The sequence below is a fragment of the Electrophorus electricus genome, chromosome 2, assembly GCF_041902795.1.
Source record: "Electrophorus electricus isolate QZ-2024a chromosome 2, ASM4190279v1, whole genome shotgun sequence".
NCBI classification, from domain to species: Eukaryota; Metazoa; Chordata; class Actinopteri; order Gymnotiformes; family Gymnotidae; genus Electrophorus; species Electrophorus electricus.
In genome coordinates this window covers 22,050,001-22,069,871 of record NC_137498.1, presented here as the reverse complement: position 1 = coordinate 22,069,871, position 19,871 = coordinate 22,050,001, and the positions used below count along the sequence as shown (strand labels likewise).

General features: G+C 45.6%; 1 protein-coding gene across 4 annotated transcripts in view; it reads right to left on the bottom strand.

Moving 5' to 3' along the window:
• nbas (NBAS subunit of NRZ tethering complex) overlaps positions 1 to 19,871 on the bottom strand; it is a 120,087-nt gene that overhangs the window by 88,463 nt on the left and 11,753 nt on the right. For all 4 annotated transcript variants that reach the window (XM_035528768.2, XM_035528767.2, XM_035528769.2 and 1 more), the window contains 15 exons: positions 19,163 to 19,296; positions 14,726 to 14,859; positions 13,596 to 13,694; positions 12,529 to 12,670; positions 12,281 to 12,346; positions 11,934 to 12,062; positions 11,608 to 11,671; positions 9,441 to 9,634; positions 8,142 to 8,402; positions 6,979 to 7,104; positions 6,655 to 6,806; positions 4,144 to 4,281; positions 2,379 to 2,457; positions 1,550 to 1,654; positions 1,082 to 1,218 (listed from right to left, as the gene is read on the bottom strand). In XM_035528768.2, the coding sequence (XP_035384661.2) occupies positions 1,082 to 1,218; positions 1,550 to 1,654; positions 2,379 to 2,457; positions 4,144 to 4,281; positions 6,655 to 6,806; positions 6,979 to 7,104; positions 8,142 to 8,402; positions 9,441 to 9,634; positions 11,608 to 11,671; positions 11,934 to 12,062; positions 12,281 to 12,346; positions 12,529 to 12,670; positions 13,596 to 13,694; positions 14,726 to 14,859; positions 19,163 to 19,296 (1,960 nt within the window). The remainder of the gene's footprint in view (positions 1 to 1,081; positions 1,219 to 1,549; positions 1,655 to 2,378; positions 2,458 to 4,143; positions 4,282 to 6,654; positions 6,807 to 6,978; positions 7,105 to 8,141; positions 8,403 to 9,440; positions 9,635 to 11,607; positions 11,672 to 11,933; positions 12,063 to 12,280; positions 12,347 to 12,528; positions 12,671 to 13,595; positions 13,695 to 14,725; positions 14,860 to 19,162; positions 19,297 to 19,871) is intronic.

Below are 19,871 nucleotides of genomic sequence, written 5' to 3'. Positions count from 1 at the left end.
TCTCTCCTTTTAACGTCCTCCAAACAAACACTCCGCACCCTCCACCTACCCACACTGCTCTTCCTGGGTTTGTGTTCGACCTTCGGCTCCCCGGGTCGTGGCTCGGAATGGGGCAGGCTGGTAGCGCCAACATGGCTGTGCTTCTCATAGAAGGCACATCTTTTAGGTGATCTCGTGCGCAGTGAGAACTCAAACAACAAAGCAATTTGCCCCGAGGCAGCTGGCAGAAAGGCTGAAACTGGGCAGGTGTTTTATATGGACACAAATGCTACAGTGGCTGTGTTGACAGTAAAGAGGCATAAAAACAAATTTGGTGGGGTTTTTTTTTTTGTTTTTTTTTTTAAGAGAGACAAACAATAACTGTGCGCACATGCCTGCTGATACGGCTATAAAACACAAAGGTGGAGGCATCTCCCACAGGGGATGCATGAAAGGTGCTTGTGTGATGGATCAGTTCATACAGCCAGCAAAGTCATCGGTGTGACTCGTTCGCTCACCCGCCTCTCTCCTCCTATACCCCTCCCCCATCGCTCTCTTGACTCCGCCCTGCTGCTCTCTTGACTCCGCCTACCCCCTCCCCATTGGCCCATTACGCAGATGAGGTAACAGGTGACAGCAGCACGACCCTGTGCACAGACCGTGATCATTTTTGCCAGAGACAGTGTGCCAATTACACACCTGAAAAAAAGCTATAAATAATGTAAATGCATAGTGTGCATTTTACCTAGAAAAGGAAAAAAAAAAAAATTTGTGTTTTGAGGTAATTTGTTACGTAAAAGCATAAAGCTGTGTGCCCTAATCGCTCAGTGGAAGAAAGATTACTCTGTTTCCGTTTGGCTTGTGGCCGTTCCCGTTAATTAAGACGAACTGCTGACGGGGCCACTGCGGAAAGTTTGTGTACTTCCATTAATGCTTGCTCAGGGATGGGCTGACGAAATCCACTGTCAGCTTGACCCTTAGGTACTGCAACAGTTTACTGTCCAGGTAAAGTTCATCCTTCAAAGTTGTACGTAGAGTCACATGAGCAGGTCACAGTGGCGGCGGGGGGTGGGCTAAGCACTAAGGGGAGGGTGGCTCTTACCAGGCCTCAGGCAGAAGTATTGTGTACTCGTGGGGAGAGGTGGTTTCTGGGAAATTGCATAGGATAGTGAGCCGATGCTGGAGCAACTCAGCACCATGGTAGGTGAAGAGGATGTCTAGAGCCTGCACGTTACTCTCCTGAGAGACAGAGAGAGGGAGAAATATCAATGACGACTACAGGTCCACTTATGGCACAGAGGTATGGCTCATTATTCACCATAGCAACTGTTGCCATTGCTAATAGGCTTTTTTAGGCAGTGAAATAACCAGATTTCAAACATCCAGTCTCAAATTCTAAAATAATTTACCCTCATATTATGAAACAGCACATAGCAAGCGTTCCCTCTCCCACACACACACACACACACACACACACAAACACATGAGTATAAAATGGTGAATTCATTCCACACTCCAGGAGTCACACGCACACTAGTTAGACGTGGAGAACAAAGGAACAAGGGATTACCCTGGCGTAGGTTCTCGCTGACAGAATAATATTTTGATTGCGGAACTTTTTGAAAAACTCAGAGTCGTATCTCTCCTCTGCAGCGCTGGGTCCACCCAGAATCTCCTACAGAGGGAGAGAGAGAGAAAAGGTGAGAAAGAGAGAGAGACACAGAGCCCCGTTTCTCCTACAGCTATCACCATGGAAGCCCATTCCACTTGAGTATTTTGACAAATCCTATCCATCACCGGACAGAACAGTAAATGTGGCATAGGGTCAAACACGGCTCGGTCTTCCCGTGACATCCATTTGAGGCCAGACTGATTTGCTGGATTACTGTTATATGTCAGCAATATCAGCTCTCAACCAATACACTGCAGTGGTACTGATATTTAAGCCCAATCATGCCTTGTGCGCTATATCCTAGAAACTACTTGAGACCCCCATGGTTCTGAAGAAGTGATACTGAGCAAAAAAAAGAAAAGAAAAGTTCAGTATAAAAGAAGCACGTTCATACTGCTCCCAATAGAGGCCTTAAGTATATAGAAACAGCGCCGCGTTGCCCATCATTCTCCACGGCCTTAAACACACGCCCCGGGGCTACCCCGAAGCCACCTTGGCTCATTTTTTATTCCGCAGTCTCGACCCTAATCATGAAGTGCAATTCAGCTTCCAGTTTGGGCTTCGCCGCATCGGGTGGCACCAGCTCTTTTAGAGGCTTCTTTAGTGACAGAGGTGAAGTTTAGGTGGGCGGAGAATTTAGCAGAGGTGGAACCAAAGATATGGGGCTGGGTGTAAAGACTGGCGGCCAACTCCAGTGCTTGAGGCTGGTACAGTGGAAGGGCCTTACCTCGTACGTGGCCAGGCGGTCCAGGTAGCAGAGCAGCTTAAGCCGGCTTCGACACAGCTCCTTCTGCTCCAGGGTCAGCCTGCGCAGATAACAGTGGAGAACGCGGTGAACCCACAAAGCCTGCACCCAGTGTGCCCAGTTGCCCCAAGTCTTCTAGCAGACTCAATTAACCTCCTAGTATCCCTTCATCTCTGTCGTTTTCCTACGCTTATCGCCTATCTATCAGTGAAACTCCACTTCAAAAGGGCCACATGCCAATAGCTGTGAATGGTGGATTGAAGAAAAGAACACAGGCACATGCGCACACACAAGAAAGTAAGAGAGCGAAGAACAAGTGAGGAACGGAGAAAGAAAGAAGGTCGCCAAAGGCAGCCTAACGCGAGCTGACCACAATAAGATTTTGTCTGAGCACCTGAGAGAGAGAAAGAGAATCCTGCAAGCCATAATCTTCTCCTTTCATCACTGCAGAGAAGTGATCATACGCGCATGAAACGGAGTCCATGAAAGCTGCCCATCCTGGCCACACCACCCCCATTCTTGCATCCACGCACATGTGCACACAGCGCTGCGCCATTTCATCATACAATATTATTGTATTACACTTCATTAGACGTGAACGTTTAGGACCTCACGACATGAAAGACTTTTTCACCATGCACCCTGCACATTCCACTGCAGAGTACGGAAATGAGGCTCATATTAACGATGGACGCAGTCTTTGTGTCCAGTCCTAGCTGAATGAAGCGGCCAACTGCCATTCCACTAATGTGCATCGTGGTTGAGCCCACGTGGTTGTTTTGATGAAGTTTTCCAGGGCTAGAATGGTTATGCTCCTGGGTTTTATAGCCAGCTGGTAAACAAGCAGAGAGAGAGAGAGAGAGAGAGAGAGAGAGAGAGAGAGAGAGAGAGAGAGAGAGAGAGAGAGAGAGAGAGAGAGAGAGAGAGAGAGAGAGAGAGAGGGGGGGGGAGGGAGAGAGAGAGAGAGAGAGAGAGAGAGAGAGAACGCTCGTGTATGTTTATTTGTAAAGGAGGGCACTAGCTGTAGTTTCATGTTTTGAACAGTGAGTTTGATGGTAATTGCACCATGCTGAGCATTATTTGAGTGAGAGAACAAAGACTGGCCGCAGGCACGCAGACTTTCAGAAAGGACATCATTCAGATCGATATTGCCCCACGACTAATGGCTGTGCAGTTAAAAAGGAATTAACAAAGTGACAGCTCTTTGGTTTTTCCCACTACGTAATCGCTCCAGCACCTCTGGAAAAGAGGAGCGTGCATCAAAGCCCAGGCCCCAAGCCTTCAGTCTCTCTCCCAATCAACATAATACAGGCTACTGCAAGTTCAATACACACACATACACACACACACACACACACACACACACACACACACACACACACACACACACACACACACACACACACACACACACACACACGATCTGTACTCACCTGAGCCTCGTTTAATAACGAGCCAACATGAAGAGCACGAATGACCACACCCTCTCCCTCACTCCTATACTCCGTCTCTCCCGCTTCATTCCTCTCCATCTTGTTCTTAAGACAAACTCTTGTTCCATCCCTCTCTCTCTCCTTCCATTCCTCACTCTTTACTTCCCTCTCCCTGTCTCCCTCATCCTTCTCTCTCTCTCTCTCTCCACCAATCCACGCAGAGCGAGCAACATCACTCCACTTAACCTGCTTCACGTGAAACTGCATTCCCCAGTCTGTGGGGGGGGGGGGGTTGTATCAGTGAGAAAACGTACTTGCTGAAGTCCACTTTCTTCAGGAGGTCATCCCTTTTCTTCTCCTCCCTCTCTCTCTTCCGCTCCATCTCCTCCTCTGCTGACTGGAAATCCTCGTACGCAGAGTCATCCATGTCTGTGTCGTCTGGCAAGATGAACCTGAGTGAACGCAGAGAGGTGGACAAAACTGAGCACCCAACCAGGACAGGAACGTCGACGTACCATCAGGTCACAGCAGCATTTTATTACAGCAGACTTTGCGATTTAGATTTGAGCGTGCATCAACCAAGAGTCGACACCAACAGCTCTGCTGTGTGGAGAAGAATATTAGGAGTTAGCTGATAAAAGAAATGCTTGTATCACTCAAAATCAGTTAGAAAAGAAGGTTGCACATGAGGAGCATACAGCAAAGATCTCACCAAAACTGATATGACGCTAAGTGTTCTACAATACTGCTACACAGTACTGGAATACTGGAAACTACAGTATCAGTTTAAATGAATTTTACACCCATTTTTATCTCATTTAATTGGGAGATATAAAAAAGTACTTCAGTTTCTGCTTTTCAGAAACACTGCCATTACACGCTTAAGTAAATTTAGTTGAAAACTGAAATTATACCTCCAATTTATATACCAGGAGGACACCAACAAGCAGAGGTGGGTAGTAATGTGTTATATTCACTCCATTACATTTACCTTTTGGACAAAGTGTACTTTAAAGAGTTGTTTTTAAAAAGGGTACTTTACATTTTTGACTTTGCATATATACTTGACTATACTATTCGTCAACGTTCCTTCCATTACATTTTAAAATAATTTTAAATGTTTCGCCACATCCCGTCAAGCGTGGGAGGCTTGAAAAAAAATCCCTAAATATGATCAAGTGAAATCCCTAAAGACCATAGACAAACTCATTGAACAACGAACAGACATTTTCTGGTGTGATAACATTTATGAAAAGTAGTTTGCAATATCCTTTTCTTTAAGGCTCACAAATCTGTGTGTGAGATCGATGCATCATCTCCTAATGTGCATTATTAATGTGAAAGTTAAGAGATCTGATATTATTGATATTCTAAGAAAAAATGGCCAACTAGTAGCATTGCAGAAGAAAAATAAATGCAGCAGCTGAACTGAACTCATGGCGTGCAGGAACGCATGACCCATAGTAAGGCATATTTTCAAGATTATAAAGGTTTCAAGGTTATAAAAATTAAGATTTGCAATTAATTTGATATATTATTTATATTTCTTTTGACCACAGGCGCAGTTATCTAGGCAACGTAGGACATCTATCCCGCAAGCTGGTCTGACCTATCCGTCGCCTAATAGCAATGTAAATATAACGAAAAGTAAAACGTGTAATGTGTTACCTTGGACAAGAGTGCAGAATATTCTCATAAACTGTACTGATCACAAAGTTATCAAATCCAATGTGAGGCTTGTGACTTGTTATATGCAGATATTAAAATCCTCATGTAGCTTTATCACATGCACCAAGTAGTAGCCAGAGCAAAGAAAAACTGCTGTTTATTAAGTTTTTCATCAACCATAAGTTTTTCTAGTTTGGTGGGTTGTTTTATCATATGTACACAGCATTATATTTACATGTACGGCATTTAGCAGACATGATCTACCAAAGTGCTTTACACTGTCTACTTAGATGCACACAAATAGTTTATAATGGATAACACACACAGACACAGACACACACACACACACACACACACACACACACACACACACACACACAGACACACACACACACACACACACAGACACAGACACAGACACAGACACAGACACACACACAGACACAGACACACACACAGACACACACACACACACACACACACACACACACACACACACACACACACACACACACACACACACACACACACACACACACACACACACACACACACACACACACACACACGGCCTATGGAAAATTGGTACCAAGGAAAGTGGAGCCCCTCTATGTTGACAGACGATTACTGGACACTGAAGGATGCTCAACAATGTATTTGTAATTACATTTTAAGTGTAATTACAGCCTTATTTATGAATAAGTAATATATACTTATAAAACTTTGAATTGAGCATAGAATTCAGCATTTGTTGCTTGTTGCTCATTAAATGAGTTAAGTAACTCACTACATGAGTAGTCTTTTAAAGAGATACTTTTACTTGTACTTAAGTAATTAAATGACAGCTTTTACTTCTACTTAAGTAATTGTTATTTTAAAGTAACAGTACTTTAAAGGCCAGAGGTGGATAGAGTAGCCAATAACTGCCTCAAGTTAAAGTTTAGTCCTACCCCCATCTGGCCCCACCTATTCCCACTAATCAGTGTATATGTTTCAGAGGACCTGTACCCTAATAATCTGCATGTGCACCACACACACACACACACACACACACACACACACACACACCTCGAGGTGATGCTTTCTAGGACTGAGCAAGCAAGGAGCATCTCACGGGAGCTTTTCTGTGTGTTTTGGCTTGAGTGAGAGAGCTATACCTGCCCCCATCCTCGCCGTTGCCGATGGCAACGAGAGCGTCCAGGTCCGTTCCCTTCAGGCCGTACTGAAGGAGCTCCTTGGCGGCGTCCACGTTCTCTGGTACCCGCTCGATACATTCATGCAACACCCAGGAGCGCTTCCTTATCTTACTCTAATGAGAGAGACAGAGAGAAAGATATTGTCCTCCAAGCTGCCATTGGTAGTAGATTCAAGTCAAGCTTATATTGTGTACACAGGAATCAAACACATGCTTTGTGGCCACAGTAAAAGGAACTGAGGTAGATTTACTAGATTTACTATCGTTTAGACACACGTGCACAGACCAGGTAGTCCTGGATAGATGCAATGCTGACTGAACACTTCCTCCACTGCCTCTGGTAGACAAGGTCTGAGTCCAGTCCATAGACATGAGCCAAGGAGAGCGCTTCACCATACTCTTCATTATCAATCTGCACGTGACACACACACACACACACACACACACACACACACACACACACACACACACACACACACACACACACACACACACACACACACACACACACACACACACACACACACACACACACAGGTTAATGGCTGTGCTGTCCTCCTAGTGCTCCTCATTAGGCAGCTGTGTCATAATACAAAGGCACATTATCACCACTGCTGGACCTGATCACAACCAACACAGTTCTGCTCGTTAATCTGCCCCCCCCCCCCGGGGGGTAGAGGGGTCTGCTGGGCTTACCATTCTGCAATCCCCCCTACCCCCCGACCCCCCGTTATGGCTGCACTCAGCCCTGACGGGGTCCTGTAGTGCTGCATGACAAGGACAGGTCATCCAGCGACAGCATGTGCTTGCACGGCAGGCAGACCTGCTAACGAGCATCTCCACGGTAACCTCTTTCTCTCCTCCACCCCTCAGTTGCTAAGACTTCCCCACCTTCCTATCTGTCTGTCTCCCTTCCACTCACATTACACTAGAGAATTGAATGCACAATCTATTATTAAGTGCAGTCGCTGGAAAACTTGGATGTAGTTCCTTAAACATATAAAACACACACAGACACACGCTTTCAATTCTGAGGTCAATATTTAAGTCTGTTTTAAGAAATGTACTGATTACATACTATATATACACTGGTTTGGCTCAAAATGTTATTTGAATGCAAAAGATTGGGGGGGGGGGGGGGGGGGTTGCAAACATATAAGAACAGCACCATAGTGCTATAAACCCTGAAGTGCCTCATATAAAAATTTGTGGCATGAGAGACCCTTGGAAGAGACCAAGGAAAGTTCGCCCTGAGAGGAAGTTTACAGTTTTCAATTTTGCTTTCATTTATGTTTCATTACAACCTTTATACCTATACAAGTCACCTGTTTGCTCCACCTATTAATGCGACCAACCACACCCAACTTGCCCAGCTTTCCCTGCCCATCTAGCTGATAACCCCGCCCAACTGGGACCATACCCCACCCACCGGACCATAACCCCGCCCACCTTCCTCTGGTAAAGCTCCTCAGGAGTAGTGGCGCGAAGGCTGACTAGCCGGTAATTCTTCAGAACAGCACGCGGGCGCTTCCTTGGTGGAGCGAAGCGCTCCATCTCGGTGACGTAGTAGAGGCCCCGCTGCACATAGCCAAAGTATCGCGCCTGGGCTGAGCTCTCTTCATCAGAATCAGAGTACTCCTCACCCTCATCCTCCTCGCCAGGTCTGCCACTCTCCAGACGGGTACGCTTCTGTGCCAGCCTGATCTCACACTGAGAGAGAGAGAGAGAGAGAGAGAGAGAGAGAGAGAGAGAGAGAGCGAGAGAGAGAGAGAGAGAGAGAGCGTGCAAGTGCTTAGATCCCTTACTAGTCAAGTCATGATGGCTTTATTGGCATGACTGCAAAAAATACAATATTGCCAAAGCATTGAAAATGTTTACATCTTTAATTTCACCAAGTAATAACAATAATAAAAGCCAATTACAACAAAAGCACTACCACCACCACCAGCAGCAATAATATCAATCAATGTCATCTAACATCATTGAAAAATTAAACAAGAAATTATAACTACTCTATGTAAATGTATTTAGCAAAGAGTAGTGCATTGAGTGTGCCCACGCACATGCGCGTCTGTCCCTGCCTCTCACACACTTTCCAGAAAGTTTTCATGCAAATCTCAGCCACTCAGCATTCAGCACAGGTGCTCCTAACATTCCCAATGAGGAGGGAAACCTCCAGCAACACACACACACACACACACACACACACACACACACACACACACACACACACACACCCTCATACTTTGCAGGTTTCACTTTACACACCAACTCCTGCCTCTAAAGCTGCCCATCGACAGCCAATCCTGAAGACAGGTTTGAAATAAGAAGGGGTGTGATAAAAGCTCGACTCTCCTCCGAAAAGGCGCAGATGTCCTTCGAGGAGGTGTGGCACTGAAGCAGCTGCACACCAATGGCCTGCTGATAAGGTGGTTGCAAATCAGAGGCACAGCACTAACTGAGTGTGAAGCAGTGTGCATAGTAACTGTGGAACTGTAAATACTGCTTTCTGTCCTCATTCTCCCTCTCCCTCTGGAGACAGACAAGCACAGCGCTGCAGCTAACTTCATTCAGTCACCTCGAAATTACAGTTTTCAGTACAAATTCAAGCTGTAATGAAAACATGGTTAAATATGGCTCGGATCTGCAGGAAAGGTAGATGAGGTGTTCTCTAAGCCCCGCCCCTCCCACCATATCTGACGGTTCGTCCGAGTCCGCAGATGGGGAATGTGCAAAGGGGCATCTGACCTCTAGGCTAAGGAAGGCGCCATCATGGGCGGAGGTGACGCGGGGCGACGGCTCGAACCACTCGCAGGAGCGGCCCAGCAGGTTGGCCAGCGTGCGTGCCGACGAGACAGTAAGAGCTCCAGAGCAACGGGCAAGGATGAGGGCATGCTCACTCCACCAGCCCACATCCATCAGAGACTGATACTGCTCCTTATCTGGAGTGGGTGGAGAGAGACACACACACACCCACACCCACACACACGAAATACAAAGACAAAAAACAGCAGGTAAAGAAGATTGGACCATTACCTTGTGTGGTAGCGCAGAGATTTTAAGAGCATGAGACACACGCAGCCAGAAAGGCAAATTACAGTCTCACCTTTAATGCGGCTTCACAGTGCACTTAAGGCCAAATCACTCTGAGCTAAACCCGATGCATGGCTGGGACATTTTCTCAGGGACAAAGACAGAGAGGGAGGGATAAAAGGGATGTAGATAGCTAAAGACAAGAGCATGCAGAGAGAGAGAGAGAGATTTTATATACATATCTCTCTCTCTGTACACAACTAGTATGTGTGGGGAGATGTAGGCAAATCCAGTGATCCGGTGAAACGCTTACCCGCTTTTTTCCCTATGCATCTATTCTATACACTCAGCCTTGTGGAAAGGTACAGGAAAACCTGACACAGCAATGATAATCCACTCCTCCATCTTGTTACAATACTGATTTCAGCTTGCGGTTTGACGTGACATCACAGAGTGCACCACGCGGTGCTGGTTGGCTGCCGTCCAGCGAAATTCGCTTCTCATTTGCAAGGAGTTGACACAAGCGCAACACTCACTGGCTGGTTCACAACGTGCTCGCTTCCATAATCCTCTGTGCACAACCACCACCTGACTCCATAGAAATTAACGAGAGGCAGAGAGAGAACTCACCCCGGCTTCACTGCGATGGAAATGTATGGATCTGAGCGACCAAGACAAGGACCAAATTGATTGTGATGGATGGATGACTGGCTGCGAACATCTCCAGAATGGCAGGAAAGTTTAAAAAAACAGTGCATCCCAGCCTGGAGTGTATGGGGCTGTGTAGCTGCAGACTGGTCAGAGCACCCATGCTGACCCCTGTACACCACTGAAAGTACATCAGAACCAGACCATGAAGAAACAGAAGTGGCCCTGCTCTAACGAATCACATCTTTGACATCACGTGGACGGCTGGGTACATGTGCGTCGCCTATCTGAGGACGAGATGGCACCAGGATGCATTGTGGGTAGGTGAGACAGCAGAGGGAGTGTGATGCTCTGGGTAAAAGTTCTACTGAGAATCCTTTGGTCCTGGCTTTCATATGGGTGTTAGTTTAAGTCGTAGCACCTACCAAATCATTGTTGCAGAGCAAGTTCACCACTTCATGGCAACAGTATTCTTTAAGGGCAAGTTACCCTGCTGAAACACCCAGTAACATACCACCCCACAAAAACTGTTCAGGAATAGTTTGAAGAACATGGAGTTCTCGGTCTCAATCAGACTGAGCATCTGTGGTTACACGTTATGGATGAGTGAAAGAGACAGAACGAGAAACAGCCAGAAGCAGAGAAAGCGACAGAATGATGGGTAGAGGTGGGGGGGGGGGGGGGCGTACCCTTTCAGGACGCTGAGGTGTGTATGCAGCTAGGTTATGAAAACATGTGATGGAAGGTCCCTGATTAAAATGTCAGCATGCAAATTTAGCACCCCTGTTATCAGAGATCACATGGCCTTGCACTTTTAAAAATGCCCTTTACTGTATAGATAAACAAGACTGCTGTCGTTTTAGAGTTTTCATTCCAGCCATTACAGCTAAGAGGACAAGTTATGATGTGTGTGTGTTCTGTCTGCTATAAAAGGCATAAGAATTCATTGAGGACGGTTGAAGAATCATCTTCTCTGAAGGATGTATGAATGTTCTATGACGGGCGTTTGCAAGTTCACTGCCCACTCAGGCTGTGTACAGGGAGTATGGATCGATGTGTGGGCTATGGCTTGCAGACCAGAGTCACAAATCCTTTGAAGCTTTGTAAACAAAGAATAACGTGGACGTCTGCTGCCGGAAGCATGTGCCGCGTTAGCAGCATGCTGGCATTTGCCGGCGAGGTGGAGCATGCTTTAGGTAAAACCCTGTCAGACAAGTCCTTGAAGAGCAGGTACCCTTTATTTTCTTCCTCCTCTCCAGCGACGTCTTCCACTCTGGGTTGATCTCCTCATAGCCAGGCTGTGGGAGAGACGGGAGGGGGAAAGAAAGAGAAAGAAGACAAAAAGGGGAAAAATAAAAAATAAAAAAATTTAAAAAAAGGTGAGTTTGCGCAGTGTGGCGCCTGGCTCGGCAAAACGCAACAGCACACGAGCTGAGCACACACACACACACACACACACACACACACACACACACACACACACACACACACACACACACACACACACACACACACACACACACACACACACACACACACACACACACACACACACACTACCTGCTCCTCCTGCTTCCAGGTGCTCCTCTGATGGAGCGACGGCACGTCCCACAGACTCAGAGCCCCTGAGAAGTGGATTACGGCTAGCATTGCACCGTCTGGAGACAGGCTCATTCTGAACACGCCGTCCTGCACGCAGGCCCAGACAAACATGCGGCGGAGATGCATATAGATATACACCCACTACATACTGTACACCAAGACACAGTCAATTCAGCCCCAGTCAGCCAAAAAATTACAATGCGAGTAATGAACACCGATGAGTTGATAAGCAGGTCACTATTTCATTAACTAGATGAAAAATACAGTTGCAGTGGGAGACAGCATGGGGGGGAGGGGGTAATTACCTGTTCACTGTTTTGTCGGGAGAAAAGTCTAAAACTGTGCATTCTGAAAAGACTTTTCCTCTGGGACTGAACAGAATTGAGAAAAGATGATTACCATCTCCACTAATTAACAGACAAATTATTATGAATATATATATTTTTTTGTCCGAATCAGTTATTCATCTGCACTGCAACAATCAGTCAGTCAATTGTGATTGAGTGTCAGAACGGAGCGATTGGCACATAAAGAGGCGCTCTGTCTGTCTTACTGCGCTGATGTCGTCTTGGTGACGGGTCATCTGCTTGTAGTGTGGCGAACCCGATAACACCCTCCAGGCCGTGAGGCCTCTCGCGGTTGCCTGGGACACGCCGCGGCGGTCACCCATCTCGCACCCACCCAGCAGGAGCAGCCTGAGTCATGTACAAATGCGTCATCAACACGGGATGAGACACTTCGTTAGCGAGGGATGGAAACAGTGACAAACATGACCAGCTCATAAACCGCTTGTACCAGCCAGAAAGCTCTTAAGATTAGACTGCTGAAAAGCATCAACAATGCATCCAACACACACACCCCTTGTCCTTTATATGCAAGTTTGATTATTTTCTATTTTTGTCTGCCCTCAGCCAATGCTCTAATTCAGTGAAGGAGATATAAAACTGGAGCTGTTAGCAAGGCACACACACACAGAGAGAGAGAGAGAGAGAGAGAGACACACACACATACACACAGGTGGTCTGCCTGCCATGTTCTAAACAACAGAAGCCAAAACCACATGTGGTTCTGAAAGGAGAACTGGAAAAAGACACGGAACAGAAATAAAAAGAGAGCGCCTGTATATCTTAGTGAATGAGTGGGGCAAAAGGAAGACTTCCACAAACTCATCAGTTGAGCCACAGACCAGTGTGAGAGGATAAGGGAAGAAAGCAGGCAACCACACGCACAGGATTAAGAGTGCCCCCTGGTGACAGACTACATACTGAAAAGGTTCTAATACACTACAAAAATCTTTACTCCCCTGCTGAGGCTTTGTGTAAATATCTTCACATGGTAGTGATCTAGGCCTCCGAGTTGTCTTTTCAAGTTACTTTAAGCCAGAATCACACAAGCACACATACAGGAAACAATGGTGTTCTTTTAGGTACCATTAGAGGGGTGTGGGCGCGCATGCGCATCTAAATGCACGGTCATCATTCAGCAAGATCGTTCTCATTGGCAGAACTGCACAGTCACACTTCAGTTCCCATGTGCGACAAAAGCTGCAGGAAGGTCAGCGCAAACTGTGCAGTCTAAAAGGGGAAGGAAGTGGATCGGACGTGTGGACTGGATCCAGACCTGTGGCTTGGATGGTAGATCGCTGCAGTGACGCCGTTACCACAGTGGGCGGAGAAACTGAAGCTGTGGCTCTCCTGGAAGCCTTGATTGGTCCCCACGCTGAGAGTCAAAACAGGAAGAGAATGGTTGGTAAGCAGGACGAGGAGACTGAAACCTGTATGGCTATAGCACGAGCGGGGAGCAAACGGTTAACAGGCAGAGATGAACCCCGCCAACTATCAACACCTGTGGTCAAACTACAACCACATATGGCGCAGGGATCGATTTCCAGAAAAAAAAGAGGCGTGAAGAACATTTGTGAGTTCATCTCTTTTTAATGCATTTCATTTTTTCCTCTTTAGAAGCTCCAAGCTGCAGCCTCACACAATAGCACTGGCGGCTGTTGAAAGAATAGCAACTTTCCTTAAGCCTTTGAGTGTGCAAATTTACGAAAGTGGAAACTAGATAATGAAAAGGAAAATAAAAAAAGTTTCAACTCTTAAGAGCCATCCCTGAGCAGGCTCGGGCTCCAGCCTGAAGCACAGTCTCAGCCTTTCAGTGAAATGTACAGAAAACCAGATCTGGGCTGCTTCACAGCACTTCCCATGGTCTAGAGTCTGGCTCCCTTCCCTCTCCGCTCTATGGAATTACACTGGACAGAACAGGAACACACCAAGAAGGATGGGAACATTGGTGGATGTGGATTGTGTGCTCCTGCCTCATTTTATACATGCTGTGCCTCGAGACCATGAAAACACTCATTATGTAACATGATGCGTAGAGACACTTAAGCATATTCTGCTCAAGGATGCAATCACTTACACACACAAGAACCGGACACCAGCGCAGGCGGTCCTGTCCTTTACTGAAGCCATGTTCGGCATGAGCCCACGTGCTCACCTGGCCGGTGCCCTCAACGCTCTTTCCCCGGCCTAACCTAGCCTCTCCTACCAAGCTTACTTGGCCATGCAAGTGAACAAGACAAACTTTAAATACACAAGCACATTTATCCGACCAGTTACAATCCAGTCTTACCGGACAGTGTAACCCTTTCGTCTACAGAGTAAAATTTACTAGACTGAGTAGCTCTACGATATCTTTGGATCACCGAGGTCAGCAACATCTACCCAAACGGTCGGGCCTGGGCTCACCTCACCAGGTAGCTGCGGAGCTGGCCACCAAAGGTGATGACCAGCAGCTCTGCGGACCACTGGGCACTGGCGGTGTACTCCAGGAAAATCAGGCCAGCAGCGGCATAGCTGAAGTCGCCGGGGAAGCTCGCAGCCTGAGGAGGGAACCAGAGCAGGAGTGGGAGTTACGGGGGGGGGGGGAACAAAAAAAAAAACAAAAAAAAAAAAACAAGAGTTTTCTAACGGGAGTCAGAAACAATAAGGTTCTTAGGAATAAAGAGAAAGTTTGGTAGGTGTGTGTGTGTGTGTGTGTGTGTGTGTGTGTGTGTGTGTGTGTGTTTTAACACTGATGGCTCCTGACAGAAGCAGGAAGACATCAGGATGGCCAACAGAGACAGAGAAATGTTCGAAAGGAGAGGCACAGTGAGAGACTGACGGGCACCTCACTCTGGCAGCCATCAAAAGAGTGACAGAGGCAGAGCTGGGCCCATCTGAAGGAGCCCAGCTGGAATTCACTTCCTTGTGGGAAGTCCTTCAGAGGTACAGGTAAGGCTCTGGGCTGAAAGCAGCCAGAAAATGTGCTCCGTGCTTGGGCAGTGGAGTGAGGAACACCAGCTCCCACCTCTCACCCCCCACCTCAGGCAGGGCAAGGCCTGGGGGTACAAGTTCTGCTCCTCACAGAATAAAAGTGCAGTCCAGAGAGAAAGGGAGAAAGACACAGAAAGACAAAGGACTGCCAGCAGGCAGGACCACTCAGTGGTGAAGTCCACTCATCGAAGCCCTGGCTACACTGCCATTAACCCCCCGCAGACACGCCTGAGCACATGATTCACCCCAGCCCAGTTACACCAGCCTTACCACTGTAAAACACTAAATGTAAAGGGCATAAAGACCTGTAAAGTACACTTCCTTTAAGAACTTCTTAAAACTAAATTAAAAAAAAGAAAAATAAATTCTCTTTAAAAAGATTAATTAATTAATCTAAAAATAAATGCATCAACATCTGGACCAAACACAGAAGAATCTAAGATGCATGCCGTGCTGAGTCTGGTGGCCCATGATTACGTTCACTGCCGCTCAAGTCAAGCCCCTGAAATCAACAGCAGTTTAATGGCTCAATCTTGGACTTCCAAGGATCCCTCTGTTTACACAGTATGAATAGTGTACTGCCATTGATTCCTGCGGATTTCATCTTGTAGAATGTCTGGTGTGTTCCTAATGATTCTTGCAGATCACACCTCGCTGCATTATATTTTCACCTCTTGTACAAAGTTGCTACGATTATTTGTAGATGTGACGGTTGCATTCATTAGTATGACCCAGATACAATTAGAACCTGATGCTAACAAGTTTAATCATCTACCGATTATCAGCATAATTATCACATAAAAGTACAGACTAACCCTGTTCCAACCCACTCCACAACAAACTTATTTCCTATAATTTACATACAAATTGCCTTATCAGAAACAGGAAACTCAGAATACAAATCAAGGGTATATTTAGAGGTCTTACCAAAAAAACAAACAAACAAACAAACAAAGCAACAAAAATCATGCTTTATAAAGTCTTACTGGCATTATTTCTGTGAAAATTACAAGCAGTCAAAAAAAATCTGGTGAAAAGATTTTGCTTGGCTCTCAGGAGCTTAAACGATCACCTCACTGCTGTGAAGTTGTTCAGTGAAAAGCTACAAAAGGATTAGTGCATTTCTCACAGCTAACAGCTGTCAGCAATGTTTATAATTATGCATAGCCCAACAACGAGAAATGGAAACAATTAGAATAAGATGTGGAAAAACAGCAAACCTATTTTAGCTTGTGGATGTCTCAATTTCATGCAACTTAAGAAAAGATAAGACCCAAATTACAATAATTCAAAATGAAGCACAGAGAAAATATTTACCGGGTTATTTATTAACATGTGCCTCAAGTGGTCGAAAGTGTAAACAGGGTCCATTGCACCTCAGAGACACATTCTCTTTTGAGGTGGTCTGGGATGCTTGTGGCCACATGAAATTTGTAGCGTGAACGCCTAGTAAAACCACACTAATTGCAAACATTATTTTGGGCCATGGTTAGAGTGTGTGCCAATTCAAAGATTTGAATGTGTTAACAAGCCATCATGCAAGTGGCTCAAACACTTGAGTGTAGACACTTCATTTCAGTTTGAGCTGAAGACTCTGGGCTATACAAAGAACATTTCAGGCATAATAAATGTGTGGTGCTTTTTAACCCAACAGGGGAAGTGACGTAAGCAGCACGAAATCCCAACTCTTTTAAGATACAGGAAAGGGCAGATGTAAATGAGTACATGTCTTGGATACATCAAGAATATAAGAGCTTGTCAGTAATCTTACTTTCAAGAACATCAGTAACATCAGCAAAATAACATATCACCTCTAATCTCCAAGGTCCCTGAAAGTCTCTCATACATGCTTGTGTGTCAACTTTGATTACTGCAAAGCTCTTTTGTCCTGATCACTTAAAAGCCTCGTTACAAATTTACAGCGAGCTCAGAATGGTGCCGGCAGAATGCTGGCATGAACTATACGGAGGGATTACAGCACATCCTAAAATCCCTTCACTGGACAGCATGATCTTTCAGAAGGGATTTTAAGCCTTTTTATTCATTACTGTGTAATATCATCTCATGGTCTAGCACCTTCCTACTATAATGAAACAAGACACGCTCCACCCAGACCATGGCTCCACCCATTGTTGTTCCTTCTTTTCTTTGCCTTTTGTTTATTAGTCCATCTTAATTCTAATTTCTCTTTTTTGCTGTAAAATCCATCAACCTTTTCGTATTAAGTAATTGGTTCATCCAAATTACAAACCGTAAGCAAATCATTAGCATTAGTAGCCAAGTTCATCCGGTTAGTTACAGTGCTTTTCCCAGTGCCTATATTAAAATACCGCCTCGGCTGGAACCAGTTACCATTACGTGTCAAAGTAACATGTCCTCCTCTTCAGCCTACAGCTTTTCTGTTTATACTCCCCACTCTGTAGGGCATGAAACCTGGGTCTCTTCCAGCAGACATCTAAAACATCTCAAATATCTGAAAGAACACGATGCACCTTCAAATTGAGGCTAACCAATCACAGTGCATCACACTGGTTTACCAACATAACCCATTTGTAAATGTAACCCAAAATGCCTTTTTGTTAAATGTTTAAACTCATGTCTGCAGCTACACAGAAGCCATCCTTGATAACAATAGAAGGGTTGGTCCATTCTCTCAGGTCACGATTGGCGTACGTTTCCCCCTAACTGAGCTCTCACTATGGTCACTCTACACTATATGGCCAAAAGTATGTGGACACCCCACCATATTACTGAGGTGAGGTGTTTGAGCCACACCCAGTGCTAACAGTAATATAAAATCAAGCAAACAAGCCTACAAGCCCCATAAACAACCGCAGGCAGTAGGTCTAGTCATACTGAAGAGCTCAGAGACTTTAAAATGTGGCACTTTCAACGGATGCCACCTTTTCCACCATTCAGTTCATGAAACTTCTGCCCTGTTCAACCAAAAATGCTATTATTGTGAAATGGAAGCATACAACAGTGACAGCAGAAATATCAGCACAAGAACTGTGTGATGGGATCTTTGGGAAAAAGGAATTCACATCTGAGCACCAAGTGTTCCCTGGAGAGATGAAGCCAACCTCAGTATATGCCAGGTGCCAAGTGAAAATTAATTACCTGAACACATGGCACAAATGGTCATGTCTGGTGGAGGAGGGATCATGGATCTGAGGCTCTTTTCCTGGGTTTGGTCTAGGCCCCTTAGTTCTAGTCAAAGGTAACATTAATGCTAGAGCATACAAATACAATCCAGACAATTCTATGCTTCCACCTTACTGGTTATAATTTGATAAAGGCTCTTTACTGTGCCCCAGTACACAAAGTGAAGTCCATAAAGAGATGGTTTGATGAATGCAGTGTGGAGGAACTCCAATGGCCTGCACACAGAAGCCTGACCTCAACCCCACTGAACACATTTTGGATAAGTTGGAACATCAATTGCCAGGCCTGGTCCAACACTAGTGCTCGACCTCACAAATACTCTTTTCTTTGAAAGCAGTGTGTGTGTGTGTGTGTGTGTGTGTGTGTGTGTGACTTTGTGCCCAAAGTCTATTGCTTTGAACCATTCAGCACCCAAAAAGATTGTGTGATAGACAACATTAATATTTCAGTATCAAGGAATGATGACCAAGGGCACAGTGCATATTCACAACAGCACTGCTGACCTGAAGGCAAATTAACAAACCAAAACATCAAAAAACGGCCCATTTGAAGTATTCCTCCAAATGTCAAACCAAATAATAAATTCCTGAACTTTAAACACAGATTATGCATGACCGTATCTTTGTATTGTCAAATATAGTGAACGGGAGGGAGAGGACCAACCCCCACGAGCATACAGAAATACAAAAGACCCAGATGACTTACTGTAGGGATGATGAAGAGTTCGCTGCCCATCAGATCAAAGACCCGAACGGTGCCGGTACTATCCGCATAGGCCAGGAGAGCGCAGTCATGGCTCCATGCCACCTTGCGCCAGTGAGGAGACGGGTCCTTAGGTACTGCAGGCCAGGGTAGAAACAGTCATCACGACAGGTCACAGAAGATTTACTCTATCAAAACCCATTTAGAACCCGCAACGGACTGAAACATTCAAAGTTATTTTGCATCTTATGCAAAAATCCAAAGGAGAAAGCAGCGGAAATCGCCATTGCGAGGTTGTGGTTTGTAAAACCGCACACAGACTCTGCTAAGCAAGTCCGTTTAATTTTAATCTTACCTAAAATTATACGGATTCAAATAAAAAACTAATGTTAATAAGAATTGGTTCAAGACGGGCTGCAGGTGTGGCCCTCAGTAGAGTGAGAACTCGCCCAAGCAGCACGGCACCAAAAAGGGTACCCGTTGCCTGAGCACGCGCAGCCTCCATCCTTTACTGAAGTCAGCCGATCAGGAAGGCTTTTCAATTAAAAGTTCAAAGGCATGTCCCGGTGCTAATAAAAAACCTTCCATGCCAGGGATAATAAATAAATTAATTAATTAAATAAAAATATGAAGTAGCTATCAAAACATGAGCTAACAGCCTCGATAAGTGTTTCGTTAAAAGAGCTTCGTCTCGAGCTTCAGCCTTCTGGCG